The sequence below is a fragment of the Gadus macrocephalus genome, chromosome 4, assembly GCF_031168955.1.
Source record: "Gadus macrocephalus chromosome 4, ASM3116895v1".
Taxonomy (NCBI): domain Eukaryota; kingdom Metazoa; phylum Chordata; class Actinopteri; order Gadiformes; family Gadidae; genus Gadus; species Gadus macrocephalus.
The window spans coordinates 30299814-30323694 of NC_082385.1; the positions used below are offsets into that span (position 1 = coordinate 30299814).

General features: G+C 46.1%; 2 protein-coding genes and 1 pseudogene across 4 annotated transcripts in view; all 3 read left to right on the top strand.

The window, feature by feature from the left end:
• The window catches only part of LOC132455222 (E3 ubiquitin-protein ligase TRIM39-like), a 19870-nt gene extending 15670 nt beyond the window's left edge, over positions 1–4200 (top strand). Inside the window, exons 1-2 of one of the 3 annotated variants that reach the window (XM_060049048.1) lie at positions 1745–1892; positions 2001–4200. In XM_060049048.1, coding sequence (XP_059905031.1) covers positions 2003–3631 — 1629 coding nt within the window. In that variant the 5' untranslated portion in view covers positions 1745–1892; positions 2001–2002 and the 3' untranslated portion in view covers positions 3632–4200. Of the gene's footprint in view, positions 1–1744; positions 1893–2000 lie in introns of those variants that run through there. The other 2 variants (XM_060049049.1, XM_060049047.1) reach the window with 2 other exon arrangements.
• The window catches only part of LOC132455229 (E3 ubiquitin-protein ligase TRIM39-like), a 22416-nt gene extending 9408 nt beyond the window's left edge, over positions 1–13008 (top strand). Inside the window, 2 exon segments of the mRNA XM_060049057.1 lie at positions 10654–11144; positions 11147–13008. Of these exon segments, the coding sequence (XP_059905040.1) occupies positions 10656–11144; positions 11147–12280 (1623 nt within the window). The 5' untranslated portion in view covers positions 10654–10655 and the 3' untranslated portion in view covers positions 12281–13008.
• A 3768-nt stretch (positions 13009–16776) lies between these two features.
• LOC132455233 (E3 ubiquitin-protein ligase TRIM39-like) lies at positions 16777–19415 on the top strand (annotated as a pseudogene).
• Positions 19416–23881: the final 4466 nt, after the last annotated feature.

The window sequence follows — 23881 nt, forward strand, 5'->3', positions numbered from 1 at the left end:
AACAGGGAACTTGTTGGTCTGGTTCGTCTGCCCTACCCCGAGCCACGTGATGCAGCTGTGTTATGAGGTTAAAGTCTGGGAGATAAGCCTTGAATAACTACCAGTGGAAGTCACTACAAACCATACTAGCACATATAGCTTTTCCCGGACTCATCCTGTCTAATGATGGGAAACAAGTACATGATCGAACTGTAGTGAAGTTACTCAGGGACAACCCAAAGAGATTTACAAAGAAGATACATGTTCTCGCGAGGCAGAGCTTCTCCTCAGGGAGCTTTTACTTTGAGGTCCAGGTTAAAGACAAGAATGGATGGTGTTTGGGAGTGGCCAGAGAGTCCATAAACAAAAAAGGTGAGATCATAGTGACCCCTGAGACGGGTTACTGGACTCTTTACTACGACAACGATGGGTTTCTGTTTAGAGATAAACCCGCTGTCCGTCTCCCTCTGAGAGCCGAGCTCCAGAAGGTGGGGGTGTTTGTTGATTATGATGAGGGTCTGGTCTCCTTCAATGATGTGGAAGACAGGGTTTGTATCTACTCTGCTACTGGCTGCTCCTTTACTGAGCCTCTCCATCCAATCCTCTGTCCAGGTTACTGATATTATGGAGGCATAAACTCTGCCCCCCTGATCATCTCACCTGTCAATCTAACAGACTAGGACCTTTGTTTGATGATTAAATAATCAAGCAACCAAAATAACTAATTATTGTTTCCTGTTTCCATTAGAATCTCTACTAAGTGAGGTCTGAGATAACTGCTTTGATGTTGTACTGCTATCATGTATCAAGGATAAATTATTTATTGAAATAGCCCTGACAACTATAAAATGAAACCCATGATGCATTAGATTTCATATACTATATTGATCAATATCTGATTGACAAATAAATCGTACCTCTCTCCCCCAGTGTTTGGCCTTTCTCTCCATCTCTGTCTCTGACATGCCCCTGTGTGTGTGTGTGTGTGTGTGTGTGTGTGTGTGTGTGTGTGTGTGTGTGTGTGTGTGTGTGTGTGTGTGTGTGTGTGTGTGTGTGTGTGTGTGTGTGTGTGTGTGTGTGTGTGTGTGTGTGTGTGTGTGTCTCTCAGATATAAGGGGGAGATAAAGTGTGTTATTTAACCAAAGCTTGCTCCCTGAATGTGCAACTGAACAGATTTCTTTTTTTTTATTATTCTTTAATTAGTTCACGTTTTAGTTTTGTTTCTGTATGTTTTGTTTCTATCACGGGGAACAAAGCGCTGCACGATGGTCCACGTTCCTCTGCATAAAGTGATTCTATTGGCTCATCGTATTATTCTCCTGACTTGACCTGTTTGATTAAGTTGAATAAAGGCAAAAACATGTCGAACAACAAGTAATGCTTAGTGAATATGTGTCCCGAAGAATGTCCTCTAAATCCCCCGCTGACCAGACTGTATCGCTGTTTGCTGGTCTCAGCTCTACTGTTCGTTTGTGCACTGTGCGCGTGCACATCGGGGAGAGTTCCTACAGCAGCATAGCGCTCATGAACAGAGCGGATCGGGTTGGATAGAAAGTATTCGGGGAAGCCCCGGAAACCCGGTTATATCGATTAATCCCAGTACAGTCGCAAATCACCACTAAACCATTAACCACCACAATGTCTCCTGTTTTCCACCGGCTCTCTTTTAATTCCAGAAAGAAGAGAACACACATCAAAGCATTTGAAGAGTCCACAGTACATGAATGCAGTGCAGCCGTGTGCCGTGAGGGCGGAGTCAGGTGTGAGGGGAGAAGGGGAGAGGACGTCATGTTGAGGAAACGAAACCTAAGCTCCATAGAAAGATTAAGCCAGCTGACGTGGAAGCAGTTCTCTCGTTCAGGCGAAAAGAAAACGCATTTTGGAAAAAAAATAGTCCGCCAGACAGAAGCAAGGTGAGTAAAACAGCCAAACTTTGAGAGAAGTTAAAAACACCTTTCCCGTTATGGAATTAGAAAAATAATGGACTTGCTCAATACATAAACCTTGTCGTCTGTGTCTAGGAATGGCCTCTGCTAACACTTCCTGGTCTGAGGAGAACTTTTCATGTTCCATCTGTCTGGATGTGTTCAGCAGTCCAGTTTCCACACCATGCGGACACAACTTCTGCAGAACCTGTATTACAAAGTACTGGGATGAACAAGTCAAGTACAAATGTCCGGTTTGCAACAAGATTTTCAATATAAGACCTGATTTACAGGTCAATACCCTCTTATCAGAGCTGGCTGCCCAGTTTAGATTGTCTGTACGAGTAAAAGAGCAGCCTTGTGTTGAACCAGCAGAAGTTCCCTGTGATGTCTGTACTGGGACCCAGCTGAAGGCAGTGAAGTCCTGTCTAGAGTGTTTCATGTCTTTCTGTCAAACCCACCTGGAGCCACATCAGAGAGTCGCAGTCTTGAAGAAACATCGGCTGGACGAGCCTATGGACCGTCTGGAAGACCGGATGTGTAAGAAACACAACCGACTTCTGGAGCTCTTCTGCCAGACTGAACAGGCGTGTGTGTGTCAGTTCTGCACAGAGACAGACCACAAGTCCCATCCTGTTGTACCTCTAAAGGAGGAATATGAAGTGAAGACGGCCCAGCTGGGGAAGATAGAGGCTGAAGTCCAGCAGATGATCCAGGAGAGACAAAAAAATATTCAGGAGATTAAAGACACTGTTAAACGCAGCAAAGCAGACGCAGACAGAGAGATGGCTGATGGTTTGCAGGTCCTCACTGCTCTGATGCGCTGCATTGAAAAGTGCCAGGATGATCTCAACCAAATGGTTAAAGAGAGACTGATATCCACAGAGAAACAAGCTGAAGGCCTCATCAAAGAGCTGGAGCAGGAAATAGAAGATCTGACCAATAGAAGCTTAGAGATGAAGCAGCTCTCACACACTAAAGACCACCTCCACTTCCTCCAGGCCTTCAGATCCCTGAAGAATCCTCCAACCACCAGGGACTGGACGACGGTGGAGGTCCGTCCTCCGTCATACGTAGGGACCTTGAGGAGATCCCTTGATCAGCTGGAGGAGACACTGAACATGGATATGAAGACGCTGCTTGAGGATGTTGAACTGAAGAGGGTCCAGCAGTATGAAGTAGATGTGACTCTGGATCCTGATTCAGCTCATCCCAAGCTCATCCTGTCTGAGGATGGGAAAAAAGTATATGATGGAGTTGTAAGAAAGAAACTCCAAGACAACCCGAAGAGATTTACAAAGCATTTATTTGTCCTCACGAGACAGAGCTTCTCCTCAGGGAGATTTTACTTTGAGGTCCAGGTTAAGGACAAGACTAGATGGTGTTTAGGAGTGGCCAGAGAGTCCATCAAAAGAAAAGGTCAGATCATAGCAACCCCTGAGATGGGGTACTGGAATCTTTTCTCTTGCAAGGATGGGTTGGTATTTAATGATGACCCCGATGTCTGTCTCCCTCTGAGAGCCGAGCTCCAGAAGGTGGGGGTGTTTGTTGATTATGATGAGGGTCTGGTCTCCTTCTATGATGTGGATGCCAGGGTTCATATCTACTCTGCTACTGGCTGCACCTTTAGCGAGCCTCTCTATCCATTCCTCTACCCAGGCAACAATGATTATAAAGGTGACAACTCTGGCCCCCTGATCATCTCACCTGTCAATCAAACCGACTAGGACCTTTGTTTGATAATTAAATAATCAAAAAACCAAAACAAACAATGTTGTTTCTTGAATTAGAATATCTACCCTGTGAGATCTGAGAGATCTGGATTCATGTTGTATTGCTCTCATTTTACAAGGAGAAATTCAGTAGGAATTGAACCCTGACTATCATAAATTATAACCCATTGTAAATTATTAGATAACATTATATTCTTCATTGTGTTTTTTCTCCAGTCTTTTAAAGGTTTACTGGCATACCATTGTTAATGGTTGCAGTTACGTAGCGCATGGTTTAAGGATTAATTTTATATCATAATCATCTAAACATTACTATAAGTTTATACATCAGAATCCTGAATGACTACACAATCAAATGTAAAAATGCCTTTCTGATATTAATAAAAATGAAAAAAAGCTGATGAGTCAATGACTTTTAATGTCATACAATACAACAACCTAACATGTGTAACACACTTAAACAAAGCTCCCAGTGACTACATGTAAAGATTCTCCCCATGTGTGTGAGTACCGTGACTTTGTCTTGTCAGCTCTCCATCCTCTCCTCTTAGTTTCTCCTCTCTCATTCCTCTCTCTTCTCTTCCTCCTCTCTCCTATCTCTGCTTTTCGTTCAAGCTCATCCAGGATTGTGTTAAGTATTGTCTTGCATACACTTGCATCTGTATTTATATAAGTGAACCAAGGTCTCAAAATAATTTTGCATTATCATTCACAAGATAATGTTTGAAAGATATCACTTTTCCAACACCTTTCCCTGATATTCTTATATTTTGAGATGCACCTGTATGTGAACCATCAATGGCTTATTCTGCTGCCTAAAACTTTTAATGCTGACAGATAAAACCCAATTAGTAATGTTATTTTCACAAAAAGTAATCAGTAATACATAGTGCCTTTCTTAAAGTTCACAAGATTGTAAATAAATACAATCAAAACAGAACTGGCAAATATGGGTTCTTATGAACATAATCCATTTAATCCATTAATAAAATAAGCTGTTGTTGACATAGCTTTGTGAGAACAAATGATTTTACAATGTCCTTCAAATTGTATCTTGTGCAGCCTACCAGTATGTAGACAACAGGCTGTCAGCAGCCATTTTCTAAAACTGTCCCATGTTGTCCGGTATTCATGAACAACAAGCTGGAGAGTGGAGACTGTCCAAGAAAGTGGCACATTTGATCCACCAGGGGGCACAGGATCCATCCTCCTCCCTGCTCTGGTTATTATTATATTGTCTGATGTAGTTGATTCTTCAATCTGCGGTGTTCTTTTTGAGCCATTTTCGGATATCCATTGCTAAATGCTTAATTGTTGCTGCCGAAGAAGTTCGATGTCACTGCCGTGCGCGCCATAGATATACTAGGCCTATATAGGCCTACATGGGTGCGTGCATTTTGCACACGACGCCGGCCGCCGGCCGAGGCGCAGTTCACGCGCACCTGCCATAATAATAATAACAACGTTCTTATCGGTTTAGTGAACAAAATAAATGCAGCAAACAACGGTATCCGATGGAAATTGTCACAAGTTTAATTACAATTAATTGCTGTCCCTGGAGCTCATTCTCAGTGTTAACGACCGCGATAAAACAACAACTTCATTTGATTGACCAATGCAACTTATTCCAGGCAATCAATGCACAATTAGAAAAAAATATAGCTCAGGGAACAGAAATGCCGCACCGGGAGGTGCGTATTTTACTCACCCTATTTGTAGAGGAAGGCCATTCTCCTGTCTTTCATGGTGGCGAAGAGGTCAATAAGAGACAGGGATTGTTCAGGGAGCAAGAATCTTTGTCAAAAAGAAGACATGGCAAGCAAAATGGGAGCTGAAGTTTTGCGCTACCAGCTAGCCACTCGGTGCGGACATAGATTTAATTTTTATTTGCTGCCAATGTGGCAGTTGGTTAAATTTTACTAAATTGTCCTACTCTAAATCTCCACCCTCCATACTGCACTGAGAGAGGTAAGCTCCAGAAGGTGGGGGCGAATGTTGATTATGATGAGGGTCTGGTCTCCTTCTATGACGTGGAAGCCAGGAGGGTTCATATCTACTCTACTGGCGGGAGCCTCTCTATCCATACCTCTGTCCATGTGAACATGACGGTGGTACAAACTCTGCCCCCCTGATCATCTCACCTGTCAATCAAACAGACTAGGACCTTTGTTTGATAATAAAATAATCAAACAACCAAAACAACTAATGTTGTTTCCTGAATTAGAATCTCTAATATCTGAGATCTGAGTGAACTGCATTATTGTTGTACTGCTGTTATTTAAAAAAGAAAATTTAATTAAGAAAATAACCCTTACTATTATAAAATATAACCCATTGTATACAGTATATATATAACAGTATATATGTACGTTTATGGTTGCAATTATGTAGAACTAGTTTCAGGGATTAATTTGCATCATAATAATCAAATCATTACTTTACTTCTGAATCATAAATGAAGACACAATTAAACGTATGATTCAGATTTAAATACAAATGGAAAAAAATTGAATGAGTCAATGACTTTTAATGTCCACCATACAACATCCCAACATGTGTTCCACACTTACACAAAGGTCACATTGACTACATGTGCAGATTCCCCTCATGTGTGGGAGTACCGTGACTTCCTCTTGTCAGCTCTCCTCTCCTCTCCATCCTCTCCTCTTAGTGTCTCCTCTCTCCTTCCTCTCTCTCCTCTTCCTCCTCTCTCTGCTCTCCTTTCTAGTTCATCCAGGATTGTGTTAATTATTGTCTTGCATACACATTACACGTGTTTACAAATTACCGAAGCAATATTACGATTTATTTGGGCAAATATTTGAAGAGCTTTAGCTCTAACTTAGCCTATTTTAAGACGGCGCACAATTACTTTGCTCCACTGATCCATGGTTGAGTTGTAACCTCAAAGGACAGCGAATATAGACGATTTTACTCATCGCACTAAATGCTGTTTTCTTCCAGGTACTTCTCACTACAATAAACTCAACTTCATTCAAACATATACGGCGATCAAAACAACGTAACGCTCGGGGGGCTTGCAGCGGGGATACTAGAGCTTTATAGGGTGGTCCGGGGGTGGCCCAGGTGTCTTCAGTGGGTCCATGGACCGTGATAGAAGAGTGGGTGTGGAACCCTAACCTGTCATCTAAGGGGAATGGATTAATGCTCTGATGGCTGATTAGAGGTAGAAGTTATAATTCACTGAGACTAGAGTTCTTCAATGTGGCAGCTAGTGTGGTCCACTAGGGTCACTACACTGGAATTATTCAACGTACTCTGAATAGCCTGTTGTCTCTGCCCCAGAACTGCAGCTCATTAATTACTCTCACACACACACACACACACACACACACACACACACACACACACACACACACACACACACACACACACACACACACACACACACACACACACACACACACACACAAACATGAAACGACACTACAGGAGGTTGAAACACTGTGGGAGAACACTCTCTCTAGTGCAGGGCGAGCAGCACACTGCGTCCGTCTGTCCTCCGTCTCTAGATTTGTGTTCCCCAAAGACTACGGTTGTCATGTGAGTCTGCAGACTGGCTGAGCGGTGCACGACACTGGTTAACGTGCACTGCTCAATGGTTTAGTGATCGCTTCAGGTTGAAAGCATCGTGTAGTGGGGCCCTAGCTTTAGACGGGGCCCCACGCTGAGGTAAGGACAGAAGGACAGAAAGAGAGGACAGAAAGAGACAGAAAGAGACAGAATCAAACTCTAACCCCTCTTCATTCTGTGTTGATTTTATTTATTTGTTTGTTTGATTGTTTGTTTGGGCGTCCCCACGGTGATCACCGTGACAACGCTGAGCATCGGCGCCAGGAACTCGCTGCCCAAGGTGGCGTCCAAGGTGGCGTCTGCTACCTTGGGCCGTGGGCTGGTTCAGCAGCGCGTGCCGCGCCGGCCTTCGTCTTCCCCGCGCTCATCGATCTCGCCGCTGTCGACCAGCGTCCAATCGGAGCTGGGCCCGGGGCGGCAGGGAAGCACCGGAGGCCCAGCACCCAAAGGGGCCAATACTTCATCATCCGTCACCATGGAGACCGGCTGTTGAGTCATTTAGCAGACGCTTTGATCGAAAAAGGACTTTGTTGATTCAGTTAGACACGAGAAAAAGAAGGTTCACACTGACATGTGATTACGTATTCATTAGCATATCTGTGGATGGCCGTCGTTATTCTAGGGTTTAGGTATTATTTCTTCCTCTCTCTTATCTCCTCCTCCTCCTCCTCTTTCCCTCCTCCTCCCTCCCTCACCACCTCCTCACTCCCCCTACCCATCCTTTATTTTTCCTTCACCCCTCCTTCCTCCTCCAACTCCACCCTTTCTCCCCCCCTTCCACCTCCTCCTCCTCCCCCTCCCTCACTCATCCTCCTCTACCTCTTCCCCCTCCCCCTCCTCTACCCCCTCCCCCTCCTCTACCTCCTCCCCCTCCCCAACATTCCTCCTCCTCCCCCCCTCCTCTTCCTCCTCCTCCTCCTCCTCCCCCTCCTCCTCCTCCTCCTCCTCCTCCCCCCATGGTGCTCTCCAAGAAGCCCAACAACATGTGCTCGGCCGGGGTCAAGTACACCCCGGACCTCAGCTGTCCTCCACCCTCTCCACCTTCCTCCTCCTACACGCACGCACGCACGCACACGCGCGCACGCATGCACGCACGCACGCACGCACGCACGCACGCACGCACGCACGCACGCACGCACGCGCGCACACACACACACACACACACACACACACACACACACACACACACACACACACACACTCCAAGGTGGTTGTTCCAACTCTAGCCCATGAGCAGCTGGAACACAACTAATATTTTTTATTACACTTTTTCTTTATTCATTGCCTTTATAATGTGTGTGTGTGTGTGTGTGTGTGTGTGTGTGTGTGTGTGTGTGTGTGTGTGTGTGTGTGTGTGTGTGTGTGTGTGTGTGTGTGTCGGAACTACTTTTACCAGCAGGGGGTGCACTAGTACTTCAAAGGGGGCAAACGTTCCAAAAGCAAAAGGAAATCCCCCACTGACCAGACTGTGTCGCAGTCTGCTGCTCTCAGCTACAGCAGCGTAGCGCTAAAAAACAGCTCGTTGTCTGTTTCTGTCGAAAATCGGATTTTATCGGGTTGGATTTAAAGAATTCGGGGAAGCCCCGGAAACCCGAATAGATCTACACCGATGATGATCCCAGTTACAGTTGCTTATAACCACTTAATCACCACAATGCCTCTCGTTCTGCACCGGCTCTCTTTTACTCCAGAAAGAAGAGAACACACATCACCGCATTTGAAGAGGCCGACACGGTGAATGAATGCAGTGCACTCACGTGCCGTGGGGGCGGAGTCAGGTGTTAGGGGAGGAGGGGAGATGACGTCATGTTGAGGAAACGAAACCGAAAGCACCCCGATGTGGAAGCAGTTCTCTCTTCAAGGATAAATATAACACGCATTACGTAGTCTGACAGACAGTAACAACAACAAGGTGAGTAAAGCATTACAACTTTGAGATAAATAAAACCACTTTTGCCATTATGGAATAACAATAATCAGGGGCGGATCTAGCCATTTTGGGGCCCTAGGCAAAATATAGACATGGGGCCCTCATTTTTGAAACACGTACACAAAACAAATAACCATCCCAATACTCTTAGAATCGCAATAAACCCATAGTGCACTGCCACTCAACTCTCCACAGTAAAATCAGTTTCAGATTTCTCCAGCCTTTGCCAAAATTACATGTTTATTACTCAAACGAGAGAGAGAGAGAGAGAGAGAGAGAGAGAGAGAGAGAGAGAGAGAGAGAGAGAGAGAGAGAGAGAGAGAGAGAGAGAGAGAGAGAGAGAGAGAGAGAGATTAGAATTTCCATTCTCTGCCAGAGATACAAAATGATCTTGCACTTAACAGAACTAAAATACAAAATGGATATGAGTCTATGAAAACCACCATTTACATTTAAACAGGACCAATGAAAAGATTTTGTGTGTGGACAGGAATAACAGTGGCTGTGTGTGTGAGTGAGAGACAGGCAAAGCAGTGGTTCAGTGTGAGTGAGAGAGTGAGTGACAGGAGAGAGAGAGAGAGAGAGAGAGAGAGAGAGAGAGAGAGAGAGAGAGAGAGAGAGAGAGAGAGAGAGAGAGAGAGAGAGGGGGGGGGGGGGGGGGGGGGTGTTTAGGTGTGCAAGTGGTTAAGTTCTCCATCTTCAAATGTCCATTTTCCCTGTTGCCTTCACCATTTCATGTGAGTAAAACAGTGTGTGTGTGTGTGTGTGTGTGTGTGTGTGTGTGTGTGTGTGTGTGTGTGTGTGTGTGTGTGTGTGTGAGTGAGAGAGAGTACGTGAGTGAGTGACTGAGTGAGTGGCAAAGCTCTGTGTGTGTGTGTGTGTGTGTGTGTGTGTGTGTGTGTGTGTGTGTGTGTGTGTGTGTGTGTGAGACAGAAAGCATTTGTAAACACAAAGTCCTACTGTTGTCGTCTTCTCAAAAGTCTTCATATCAGAGAAAAGTGGTGAGCAGCAGTATAGAACCCCAACAGCAGAGCCTGTCGCAAGTTCAATTTCGGCAGTGTATCTGCAATTCTTTTCTTCTCAGCTTTTTGTTTTCGTTTAGCACAACCACTATCATAATTCCGCCGCTTCATTTTCACCGAGTCGCATCCCTCTGCTTTGGTTTGAAGTACGTTATTTCGCGCTGCGCGCGTTACTACGTAATCATATTCTGGACTAGTCCAATGCACAATGGAGGGGGGCATGTGTGCTGGAAAATTATTATTTAGGCATTAGTTTGGCGTTATGTTGATATTTTTGTTATTTTTTTCTACTAGAAATGTGTTTGTTTTTTTTACTTTACATAAGTAATGGCTGGGGGGGTCAGATTTGGGGGCCCCTAATAAAGACAGATTTGGTTGGGGCCCTAGGCACTTGCCTAGGTTTGCCTAATGGAAGATCCGCTTCTGACAATAATAGTGGGATTGCTCAATACATAAACCTTTTCGTCTAGGAATGGCCTGTGCAAACGCTCCCTGGTCTGAGGAGAACTTTTCATGTTCTATCTGCCTGGATGTGTTCAGCAGTCCAGTTTCCACTCCATGTGGACACAACTTCTGCAGAACCTGTATTACAAAGTACTGGGATGAACAAGTCAAGTACAAATGTCCCGTTTGTAACGAGCTTTACAACACAAGACCTGATTTACGGGTCAATACCCTCTTATCAGAGATGGTTCATCGGTTTGGAACGTCCGTACGAGTAAAAGAGCAGCCTTGTGTTGAACCAGCAGAAGTTCCCTGTGACGTCTGTACTGGGACCCAGCTGAAGGCTGTGATGTCCTGCCTAGTGTGTTTTATCTCTTACTGCCAAACCCACCTGGAGCCACATCAGAGAGTCACAGTCCTGAAGAAACATCGGCTGGTCGAGCCTATGGACCGTCTGGAAGACAGGATATGCAAGAAACACGACAGACTTCTGGAGCTCTTCTGCAAGACTGAACAGGTGTGTGTGTGTGTCAGTATTGCACAGAGAAAGACCACAAGTCACATCCTGTTGTACCTCTAAAGGAGGAATATGAAGTGAAGACGGCCCAGCTGGGGAAGATAGAGTCTGAAGTTCAGCAGATGATCCAGGAGAGACAAAGACATATTCAGGAGATTAAAGACACAGTCAAACGCAGCAAAGCAGACGCAGACAGAGAGATAGCCGATGGTGTGCAGGTCTTCGCCGCTTTGATGCGCTGCATTGAAAAGTGCCAGGATGATCTCAACCAAATGGTTAAAGAGAGACTGAAATCCACAGAGAAACAAGCTGAAGACCTCATCAAAGAGCTTGAGCAGGAGATAGAAGATCTGACCAATAGAAGCTCAGAGGTGAAGCAGCTCTCACACACAAAAGACCACCTCCACTTTCTCCAGACCTTCAGATCCCTGAAGAATCCTCCACCCACCAGGGACTGGACAACGGTGGAGGTCCGTCCTCCGTCATACGGAGGGACCTGGAGGAGATCCCTGGATCAGCTGGAGGAGACACTGAACATGGAGATGAAGAAGCTGCGTGATGCAGAACTGAAGAGGGTCCAGCAGTATGAAGTAGATGTGACTCTGGATCCTGATACAGCTCATCCCAGGCTCATCCTGTCTGAGGATGGGAAACAAGTACATCACGGAGGTGTATGGAAGGAACTCCCGGACAACCCTAAGAGATTTACACAGTGTGTTTATGTTCTCACGAGGCAGAGCTTCTCCTCAGGGAGATTTTACTTTGAGGTCCAGGTTAAAGACAAGACTGAATGGTATTTAGGAGTGGCCAGAGAGTCCATCGACAGAAAAGGTGGGATCAGAGAGACCCCTGAGAATGGTTACTGGACTCTTTACTACGATGAGGATGGGTTGGTATATAATGATAACCCTGATGTCCGTCTCCCTCTGAGAGCTGAGCTCCAGAAGGTGGGGGTGTTTGTCGATTATGATGAGGGTCTGGTCTCCTTCTATGATGTGGAAGCCAGGTTTCATATCTACTCTGCTACCGGCTGCTCCTTTACTGAGCCTCTCTATCCATCCCTCTGTCCGTGTTTATATCAAGAAGGTACGAACTCTGCCCCCCTGATCATCTCACCTGTCAATCAAACAGACTAGGACCTTTGTCAACCAAAACAACTGATGTTGTTCCCTGAAATCAGAATCTCTACTATGTGAAATCTGTCCGAACTGTATTCGTATCGTACTTTTCACTGTCATTAAACAAGGACCATTAGCCACTAACACTGTGTACTATAAACAATATTACCCATTATAACTTCTAAGACTACCCTATAATGTTCAATGTCTTTTTATCTGAATTTTTTTTATAATTTTAATGCTAAAAATAATGTGCAAGTACATAATGTGAAATGTTAAATTTGATAAAATTATCAAGTCGTTTTTTTAACCAAATATATTCCTTTATTATTTTGAACACAATACAATGTTTGTAAACTTTTGAGATTTGAATAAAAATGTACTTAAAGTAGAATTGGTACATCTTCTGTGGAATAGGTAAATTCTCAGCACAATATGTATTCAGTGGAATAGGTACATTCTCAGTACAATATGTATTCAGTGGAATAGGTTCAAACTCAGTACAAGATGTACTGAGTGGAATAGGTACATTTTCTGTAAAATATTGTGGGTTTTATGCTGATGTGTGGTCGAGGCATCCTCACCTGGCCGAGTCAGACTGATTGGACTCTGGGGCTGGCTGAGGCTGCACACCTGTTGTCGAGTAATCAATGTCTCAACCACCAGGGGGTGCCCTAGTTCTGTAAACGCTGCAAACCTTTCAAAATAAAATCCCTGAAAAAGCCGCTGGCCAGAGGCGTACTCCCATTCACTCCGTCGACTGGTTTATTTCAGTCTTTATATCATAAATGTAGAGATGCATATGTTTATGTTGTAAATAAATGTATACATATATATATAGGATAATTCAAAACATTTATGTCGAAAAATGTAAAAAACAACAACTATATTAATAGACTTCAAGGATGGATGGACTTCAAGGATGGATGATAACGGCCTTCTGAACCTCCTGGGAGGTAGAGTAGGCCTTTACTAACCCATTGCTATGGGCCTGATAACCTCTGATAACGTCCATTCAATCGAGTGAAAAAAGTTGTACCCACACACACACGTCCTTCTATCCATTCTCTCTCTCTCTCTCTCTCTCTCTCTCTCTCTCTCTCTCTCTACCCTCTCTCTCTCTCTCTCTCTCTCTCTCTCTCTCTCTCTCTCTCTCTCTCTCTCTCTCTCTCTCTCTCTCTCTCTATTTCTCTCTCCCTCTCTCTCTCTCTCTCTCTCTCATAATATGAAGGTGTTAAATTAATGCAACGTGTATATGGCGTCGGCTGCTGGTGTGTCGAAGATAGCCACAGCTGACAGAGTGGGAGATGTCTTCCGTTGTCGCTCTCCAAGGTGCTGAACTTTGGCCCCCGATGGACATTTAAAACAAAGTACAAATGTAAAAAACTTTGCAGGAAGTACCGGTACTACCTGACCAAAATGTGATGAGATAAGTACGGTAATAGAAGGTGTTAAATTGTTGACCAATTTTTTGTGCTGCACAAAATCTCAATGGCATTGAAAACAAGATTTGTTGTGTGTGGCAATTCTATCAGGTTCCACAACATGACCATTATCAGGCGTTTGTACCCAGAGCGTCCAGTGAGATGAAGGCCCAGGTCTGGGCTGCTCAGGGAGGTCATTGGAGATCCTTTGGACGAGGAGTCTAAACAAACCAACCAACGGGGTCCCCTGAGCCCCTCAACAGTCCTGTTTCATTGTGGGGCTGCAGGGCTGCCGGCTCCCCTGTGAACGCCCCTTCAGTTCAGCTCCAATAAGAGGAGGACAGGTGTGTCACATCAGAGCCTAATCAGCAGGGGACCGGGTCACCCTATCAGCCAATCAGAGGGGATGCCTGAACCAGCAGGGGACCGGGTCACCCTATCAGCCAATCAGAGGTGATACCTGAACCAGCACGTGAACGGGTCACCCTATCAGCCAATCAGAGGTGGTGCCTGAACCAGCAGGTGTTTCACCTAGAGAGGGAGACAGCGAATAGAAATAATGCAAACCGATCGATAAATGGTGTGGAAAATATGTCTGGTTGAATTATCGATTAAAAGTCCTGAGTTAATTTATGAATTCAGTTCCTCCCTGAACTACGGGCCGTTCTGTGGTTTCTTAGGGCGTGGCACCAACTGCCAAGCTCTACCGGTCGAGCCAGAGATTAAAATCACCCAAAGGATTCCTGGAATCGTTGTGTCCCCGTTTATCAAAACAATCAATAAAACAAAACTATAAGTATCGTGTGCAGCGCAGCACACCGCCAGCAGACATGTTCTTCCAGCGAGCTCAAAGCAAACCAAATAAAATGTTTGGGGAATTTGGGAGGAGCGGCACCCAAAGGAAACCCACAACAACTCACTGATGAGCGACCTCCTTGCTAACCATCGAACCCTCATTTGCGTTAAATGTTGTGTTGTCTAAGGCCACGTTCACATCTAGCGTTTTTTGTAATAGGGAAAAGTTGAGCCTACCGTTTTTTCAACCAAAGGAAAAGCTGGCAGCGTTTTTGGCCCTAAAAGCGCCGAGAGCGTTTTTTCTATCGCCTAGCAACGAATCCATTCTAGACCCGACGTTACTCGCCCACTACGTATCCAGGCTAGAGCCCATTAGACATGTTGTAGATCTCGACATTTTCTGTAATTAAAACTATTAATCGCTCCACCGGCACTTTCCCGAGTGATTTGTCCGCCATTGTTTCTTGTTTTGACAGTTGAGAGTTTCCTTCGTGACGAAGTGTCAATGTTCCGCTTGTGATTGGTCAGTTGCCCAAAAGACGCCTGACGTCGGCCGCTTTCTTCCTGAAAGTTGAACTTTTTTCAACGCTCTGTATGGCAGAAAAAAACGCTGGGAGAGGCGTTTAAAAAAGCGGCCGTGACTTTTTCCAGAAACGCTCTGCTCCAGAGGAATATAATGTAAAACAAGCGCTGGCAGATTTAAAAAAACGCTAGATGTGAACGCGGCCTAAAGCGTTATAAAGTCCACTAAGGTCCTTTATTATTGGTCGGTCCAGGGTTCCTTCCCTCTGGGCCTTTAGGGGTGTTTCCTTGTCCTATAGACAGCTAAGGGTTTAGAGGGCTTAAATAATAGCCTAGCTACTAGCCTTAAAGGTCATGTCAATGATTTATCTGGTTAGATTCATCTCTCGCTCTCTCTGTCTGTCGGTCTCTGTGTGTCTCTCTCTCTATTTTTTGGTTTCACCCCCTTGTGCTATGTACTCTTCCATTTACTATGCGTGAGGTTCAACAAAAATAGGAGAGAGAGAGAGAGAGAGAGAGAGAGAGAGAGAGAGAGAGAGAGAGAGAGAGAGAGAGAGAGAGAGAGAGAGAGAGAGAGTGTGTGACTGACTGACCACTTCAATGCATAACAATTTAAAAACGTATGTAAATATGCCCTCTAATGGCCCTCTATCAAAGACATGCTATTGCACGTGTCAACCGTAACTGGCAGTGCTCGGTTATCAGGATACTTGACTACAAGTTATTTTATTATTACAACCCTACCGTCCAAAATGTCATTCTTATTCTCTCCTTTTTTCTCTGCAGGCTTATTGGTATAGAAAGGAATCACAATGATTCTGCTTGATTAAGTGGTGGGTGGATGGGTGTGGATGGGACTCTTTAGACACTGGAGCATTTCTCATCAATTTAAACCAACCTAATGGCTGCAGTGAAAGAGTAACAAAAGGTCCAGTTATATTAGTTTCATATGGCTGTCCAGACAACACAGGTAGAAAGGTCCTTAATTGTCCAGTTCTGTAATAACTCTGTAGCTTGATTCAGCTGGACCGTAGCATTAGGTGAGTGTTCAGTGATTGGTCACCTGCTTGGCTACGGAGCCAGGAGGGAAAGCACACTCTGCCCATTCAGTTAACGTGAACGAATAGAAGGAAATCCATGGACTGAAATTATGTAAGACTGCAACGGATTAATGCAACATCGTTTTGCTCAAACACACCTTGATAACCCTGAATAACAACTAGAACTAAAATACAGATACTCGTTGTTCATCACTTCAGATTTTCACACGATTTGTCTATGGCACGTAAAAGATACCAATAATGCACCACCAGTCATAATGCGACATTGTTAACTGCCATGGCACATTTTAGATTTGTTTTGCTGTTTTGATGGCATTGACTGTGTTGTCTCTGAATAGTGAACTTGTTGGTCTGGTTTTTCTCCCCTACCCTGAGTCACGTGATGCAGCTGTTTTATGAGGTTAGAGATTAGCCTTATATAACTTCCAGCGTTAACTCAATATTAAATATCAAACCATACTAGCACATTCAAACGGTACACACCGGGAGAGGGTTGTATTTATGGGGGACTGCATAGACACTAGCAGCCTCAAGAAGTCAAGTCAATTGTTTTTGGACAGCTCTTCATTCCAGTTCCAGTGGAAAATCTCCATCAAATCACCACAATGTCTCTGGTTCTGCACCAGGTCTTGCTCTGTGTTTTGTCCTACATTGTCTTTTTAAACATATTTGAAAACATATCATCATATTTGAAGAACAGCGCATGAATGACAGTGAGCTGTGCGTCCGTGGGGGCGCGGCCAGGTGTTAGGGGAGGAGCCAGCTGTTAGGGGAGGAGCCAGGTGTAAGGGGAGGAGCCAGGTGTTAGGGGAGGAGAGGAGAGGACGTCTTGATCAGGAAACAAAACTTAACATTCCCAGAAACGAAATCCATTCGACGTGGAAGCAGTTCTCTCTTTCAGGAGGAAAATAAAACCCATTTTGAAACAAATAGTCTGACAGATTGAAACAGCAACAAGGTGAGTAAAACAGCACAACTTTCAGAAAAGTTAAAACCTCTCTTCCCGTTATGGAATTAAAATATGATGGCATTGCTCAATACATAAACCTTGTCGTCTGTGTCTAGGAATGGCCTCTGCAAACACTTCTGGGTCTGAACAGAACTTTTCATGTTCTATCTGTCTGGATGTGTTCAGCAGTCCAGTCTCCACACCATGTGGACACAACTTCTGCAGAACCTGTATTACAAAGTTCTGGGATGGACAAGTCAGGTAGAAATGTCCTGTTTGCAACAAGCTTTTCCACGCAAGACCTGATCTACAGGTCAATACCCTTTTATCAGAGCTGGCCGCTCAGTTTCGAACATCCGGACGGGTAAAAGAGCAGCTTTGTGTTAAACCAGGAGAAGTTCCCTGTGACGTCTGTACTGGGACCCAGCTGAAGGCTGTGAAGTCTTGCCTAGAATGTTTGACCTCTTACTGCCAAACCCACCTGGAGCCACATCAGAGAGTCACAGTCCTGAAGAAACATCGGCTGGTCGAGCCTATGGACCGTCTGGAAGACATGATGTGTAAGAAACACAATCAACTACTGGAGCTCTTCTGCCAGACTGAACAGGCGTGTGTGTGTCAGTTCTGCCCAGAGACAGACCACAAGTCCCATCCTGTTGTACCTCTAAAGGAGGAATATGAAGTGAAGACGACCCAGCTGGGGAAGATTATGTCTGATGTTCAGCAGATGATCCAGGTGAGAAAAATAAAGATTAAGGAGGTCAAAGACACAGTAGAAATGAGCAAGAAAGACGCAGACAGAGAGATAGCTGATGCTGAGCAGGTCATCACTGCTCTGATGCGCTGCATTGAAAAGTGCCAGGATGATCTCAACCAAATGGTTAAAGAGAGACTGAAAGACACAGAGAAACAAGCTGAAGACCTCATCAAAGAGCTGGAGCAGGAGATAGAAGATCTGGCCAATAGAAGCTCAGAGATGAAGCAGCTCTCACACACTAAAGACCACCTCCACTTCCTCCAGACCTTCAGATCCCTCATGGATCCTCCACCCACCAGGGACTGGACGACGGTGGAGGTCCGTCCTCCGTCATACGTAGGGACCTTGAGGAGATCCCTGGATCAGCTGGAGGAGACACTGAACATCCAGATGAAGAAGCTGCGTGATGCTGAACTGAAGAGGGTCCAGCAGTATGAAGTATATCTGAGTCTGGATCCTGATACTGCTCGTCCAAGTCTCATCCTGTCTGAGGATGGGAAACAAGTACATCATGGAGATGTAGTGAAGAAACTCCCAGACAACCCTACGAGATTTAGACAAAGTGTATGTGTTCTCACGAGGCAGAGCTTCTCCTCAGGGAGATTTTATTTTGAGGTCAAGGTTAAAGACAAGACTCGATGGCATTTGGGGGTTGCCAGAGAGTCAACAGAATAGGTCAGATCATATTGTCCCCTGAGACTGGTTACTGGACTATTAAATTCACCAAGGATGGGTTGGTATTTAGTGGTAACACTATTGTCAGTCTCCCTCTGAGAGCTGAGCTCCAGAAGGTGGGGGTGTTTGTTGATTATGATGAGGGTCTGGTCTCCTTCTATGATGTGGAAGCCAGGGTTCATATCTACTCTGCTACTGGCTTGAGCTTCAGTGAGCCTCTTTATCCATTCCTCTGTCCATGTTTACATGAAGAAGGTACAAACTCTGCCCCCCTGATCATCTCCCCTGTCAATCAAACAGACTAGGACCTTTATTTGATAACAAAGTAATCAAACAACCAAAACAACTAATGTTGTATCTTGAATTACAATCTCTATTATGTGAGATCTGAGAGAACTGCATTAATGTTGTACTGCAGTCATTTAACAAGGAGAATTTCAGTAGGAAGTGAACCCTAACTATTATAAATGATAACCCACTATAACCCATGACCACATTATATACCCAACATTATACTCTTCATTGTCTGTTTTCTCCAGTATTTTTACGGTTTCCTGCTATAAAATTGTTAATGGTTGCAGTTACGTGTAACATGTTTTGAGGATTGATGTTTATACCATAATCAAAGCATTACTAGTAGTTTATACTTTGGAATCATGAATGACAACAATCAAATGTAAGAAAAATTAAATTCAATAAAAATGGAACAGAGCTGATGAGTCGATTACTTTTAATGTCCACTAGACAGCAACCCAACATGTCTAAGGTGTAAACTACAGCCATGTGCCACTCATTAATTAATGACGTCCTTAATTATCTCACGTGGGCTACTAAGAGCAGGTGCCGTTTAGAAACGTGCAGTCACCTGGTCGTTCGCCGGTAGAAGGCGATGAATATCCACGGTTTTGTAGACTTTTCGGTAAAGGGGGGTTGTCGCATGGTGCTCATGGGTCAGATTGCCGTCTCTCTGTCTCTCACCTCAGGGTTCCTCGGCACTACCGAAGCAAACCACACGGCTCCACGTGGCGCTTTAGTTGTTCCCACCGCACGAGGGGAGAGGGAGGAGGAGAAGCTTTCTGTCTTCTGGTTCTCTGTTCTGTTGTTCTCTGTTTCTTAAAGGTTGGGGTCGCTGGTCGACCGTTGGAGCTTTAAGAAAAACACGAACCAAGAGAACAAACAAAAAAATAAAAATAAATAAAGATTACACTCAGAGGCTGTGCGTGCGTGCGTGCGTGCGTGCGTGCGTGCGTGCGTGCGTGCGTGCGTGCGTGCGTGCGTGCTTGCGTGCGTGCGTGCTTGCTTGCTTGCTTTAGTATTACGTTCTTAAGTCACCCCCTCAGAGTGGAAGTCTCCTGATGAGTGGGTCTCAATTTCCCATCAGGCAGAAATGTTGCCCGGATAGCCAGATAACAAGGACCTTAACCGCTTCATTGATACCAGGTGTCAGCATTGTAGGGGTGCGGTCTGAAATCCTCGTCCCCCAAGTTTGTACTGTACAAATTCCGAACTCCGTAGCCCCCTAGTCAGGAGGGACACAGACTCCTCCACCCACTAAATTGTCTTGAAGGAATAGAAACAAATTTATAGAGTTAAATGATGTAAGGCTACATTGGGTTAATGTCACATCATTTTCTGAGGCTCAATGCACACATTGATAACAACTGAATTACAGATACCAGTTGTGCGTGTCTGAACAGGGAACTTGTTGGTCTCGTTCGTCTGCCCTACCCTGAGCCACGTGATGCAGCTGTTTTATGAGGTTAAAGTCTGGGAGATGAGCCTAATTGTCAGGGTGTGGGTGTCTCCCTGTGTTTCCCTCCTGTGTTGATTACTGTTCCCTCCCCTAATGTGTCTCAGCTGTTCCTCGTTGTGTTTGTTATTTAAGCCCTCGTCTTTCCTTTGTTCCTTGTGCTGTCATTGTGGTTTATCGTGGTTTGCTGTGGTTAGTGTTGGTGGTTAGTCTTGCGTGTTCCGTGTTCCGTGTTCCTTGTTCCCTCCCGAGTTCCGAGTTGTCTCCCGAGTTCCCTGATTCTTGTGCCTTAGCCTTTAGGCTTGAATAAAGTGCCGTTTCCTGAAACCGTCTGCGTTTGGGTCCTACTTGCCTGCTCGCACCACCACCTACCTTAACAGAATGACAGCACCACGAATGGACCCAGCGGACGATCAGGTTAGCCGTGAGCGGCAGGATTTATTTATTTTGAAGGCAATAGATCGCTGGAAGAGTTTGGGGTGCCACCCGGTTAGCCGTGAGCTGCAGGATTCATTTTTTATGAAGGCGATAGCTCGCTGGGAGAGTTTGGGGTACCACCCGGTTCCTCCTGGCACTCCAGCTCCCGCTTTGACTCCGGTCCCCGAGCCCTGTCCGGTTCCTGAGCCCACTCCTAGCCTTCCAGAGGGGGACCGGCCTCTTCGCCTGCTTGAGGTGGTCCGCCCTCCGCTCCTGTCTGAGGGGGCCCGCCCCCTGCTCCTTCCAGAGGGGGACCGGCCTCTGCTCCTGCCGGAGGGGGTCCGCCCTCCAGACCGTCCAGGGGAGGCACGCTCCCCGCTCCTGCCTGTGGGGGCCCTCCTCCCCTCCTTCCCGAGGGGGGTTCCCCTTCAAGGCCGTCCACCGGAGGGGACCCGCCCTCTACCTGGCCTTCCACCAGAGGGGACCCGCCCTCTGCCTGGCCTTCCACCAGAGGGGACCCGCCCTCTGCCTGGCCTTCCACCAGAGGGGACCCGCCCTCTGCCTGGCCCTCCACCAGAGGGGACCCGCCCTCTACCCTGTCCACCAGAGGGGACCCGCCCCCTACCTGGCCTGCCACCAGAGGGGACCCGCCCCCTACCTGGCCTGCCACCAGAGGGGACCCGCCCTCTGCCTGGCCCTCCTCCTGAGGGGCCCCGCCCTCTGCCTGGCCCTCCTCCTGAGGGGACCCGCCCTCTACCTGGCCTGCCTCCTGAGGGGACCCGCCCTCTACCTGGCCTGCCTCCTGAGGGGACCCGCCCTCTACCTGGCCTGCCTCCTGAGGGGACCCGCCCTCTACCTGGCCTTCCTCTGGAGGGGACCCGCCCTCTACCTCGCCTTCGCCGGCCTCCTGAAGGGTTCCGCCTTCACCGCTGCCGGCCTTCTGAGGGGGTTCTGTGCCACTGCAGGTCTCCTGAGCGACTGAGCCCTCATCGTCCTTGCCGCCGGCCTCCTGAAGGGTTCCGCCGTCACTCTGCCTCTGCTTGCCCCTCAGGCCGTCCGCCTGAGGCTCCCTGCCATGCCCTGGGGCAGTTTTCTGGCCGCCCGCCTGACGTCCCTCGGCTCTGCCCCAGTCCATTTTTTTTTTTTTTGATTCCCCCCTCCTGGCGCCCCTCCACCCACCCGTTTTGGGTTTGACTTTCTTTGTTTTTTGCTTGTCGTGGGTCGCCTGGGAGTCGACCCTTAACGGGGGGGTACTGTCAGGGTGTGGGTGTCTCCCTGTGTTTCCCTCCTGTGTTGATTACTGTTCCCTCCCCTAATGTGTCTCAGCTGTTCCTCGTTGTGTTTGTTATTTAAGCCCTCGTCTTTCCTTTGTTCCTTGTGCTGTCATTGTGGTTTATCGTGGTTTGCTGTGGTTAGTGTTGGTGGTTAGTCTTGCGTGTTCCGTGTTCCTTGTTCCCTCCCGAGTTCCGAGTTGTCTCCCGAGTTCCCTGATTCTTGTGCCTTAGCCTTTAGGCTTGAATAAAGTGCCGTTTCCTGAAACCGTCTGCGTTTGGGTCCTACTTGCCTGCTCGCACCACCACCTACCTTAACACTAATGTAACTACCAGTGTAAGTCACTACAAACCATACTAGCACATATAACCTGGACATACAGGGAGGGGGTTGTTTTTATTAAGACTGTGGAGAAAAATACCACACAAGGAAAAGTAAAGTCAAATGTTTTTAGATACCTCTTAATCCCAGTTCAAGTGGCAAATCACCATTAAATAACCACAATGTCTCTGGTTTTGAGCTGGCTCTTGGTTTGTGTTTTGTCGTGTTTCAGAAATATTAAACACATGAACGTATTTGAATTCAAAGCGCAAGAATTAAAGCCACCCAAAGCCAGAGTGTGGAACTTGAACCATCAGTGAATGTTCATAGAAACCAAAGCCACCCGCCGTGAAAGCAGTACTCTCTGTGAGGAGAAAAATTATGGCATTTTGGAAAAAATTGTCTGAGAGACAGAAACCACAAGAAGGTGAGTAAAAAAAACATACATTTGAGATAAGTTCAATCCTGTTTAAAGTTATGGAATTACAAAAAGAATGGAACTTCTCAATACATGAACCATGTCGTCTGTGTCTAGGAATGGCCTCTGCTATCACTTCCTGGTCCGAACAGAGCTTTTCATGTTCCATCTGTCTGGATGTGTTCAGCAGTCCAGTTACCACACCATGCGGACACAACTTCTGCAGAACCTATATTACTCAGTTCTGGGATGAACAAGTTCGGTACAATTGTCCTGTTTGCAACAAGCTTTTTCAAACTAGACCCTTTCTACGAGTCAATACCCTCTTATCAGAGCTGGCCGCTCAGTTTAGAACATCCATACGAGTAGAAGAGCAGCCTTGTGTTGAACCAGGAGAACTTCCCTGTGACGTTTGTACTGGGACCCAACTGAAGGCCGTGAAGTCCTGCCTAGTGTGTCTTATCTCTTACTGCCAAACCCACCTGGAGCCACATCAGAGAGTCGAAGTCCTGAAGAAACATCGGCTGGTCGAGCCTATGGACCGTCTGGAAGACAGGATGTGTAAGAAACATGACCGACTTCTGGAGCTCTTCTGCCAGACTGAGCAGGTGTGTGTGTCAGTTCTGCACAGAGACAGACCACAAGTCCCATCCTGTTGTACCTCTAAAGGAGGAATACGAAGTGAAAATGGCCCAGCTGGGTAAGATAGAGGCTGAAGTTCAGCAGAGGATCCAGGAGAGACAAAAAAATATTCAGGAGATTAAAGAAACATTTAAACGCAGCAAAGCAGATGCAGACAGAGAGATAGCTGATGGAGTGCAGGTCCTCACTGCTCTGATGCGCTGCATTGAAAAGTGCCAGGATGATCTCAACCAAATGGTTAAAGAGAGACTAAAATCCACAGAGAAACAAGCTGAAGACCTCATCAAAGAGCTGGAGCAGGAGATAGAAGATCTGACCAACAGAAGCTAAGAGGTGAAGCAGCTCTCACACACTAAAGACCACCTCCACTTCCTCCAGGCCTTCAGATCCCTGAAGAATCCTCCACCCACCAGGGACTGGACGACGCTGGAGGTCCGTCCTCTGTCATACGTAGGGACTAGAGATGTCCGATATTATCGGCCCACCGATATTATCGGCCCGATATTAGCATAAAAATGTAATATCGGTCAATATCGGTATCGGATTTTTTTTGCCTTAAAACCGATAAAAAAATAAAATAAAAAAAAATAATATTTTTTTTATTTATTTATAGCTC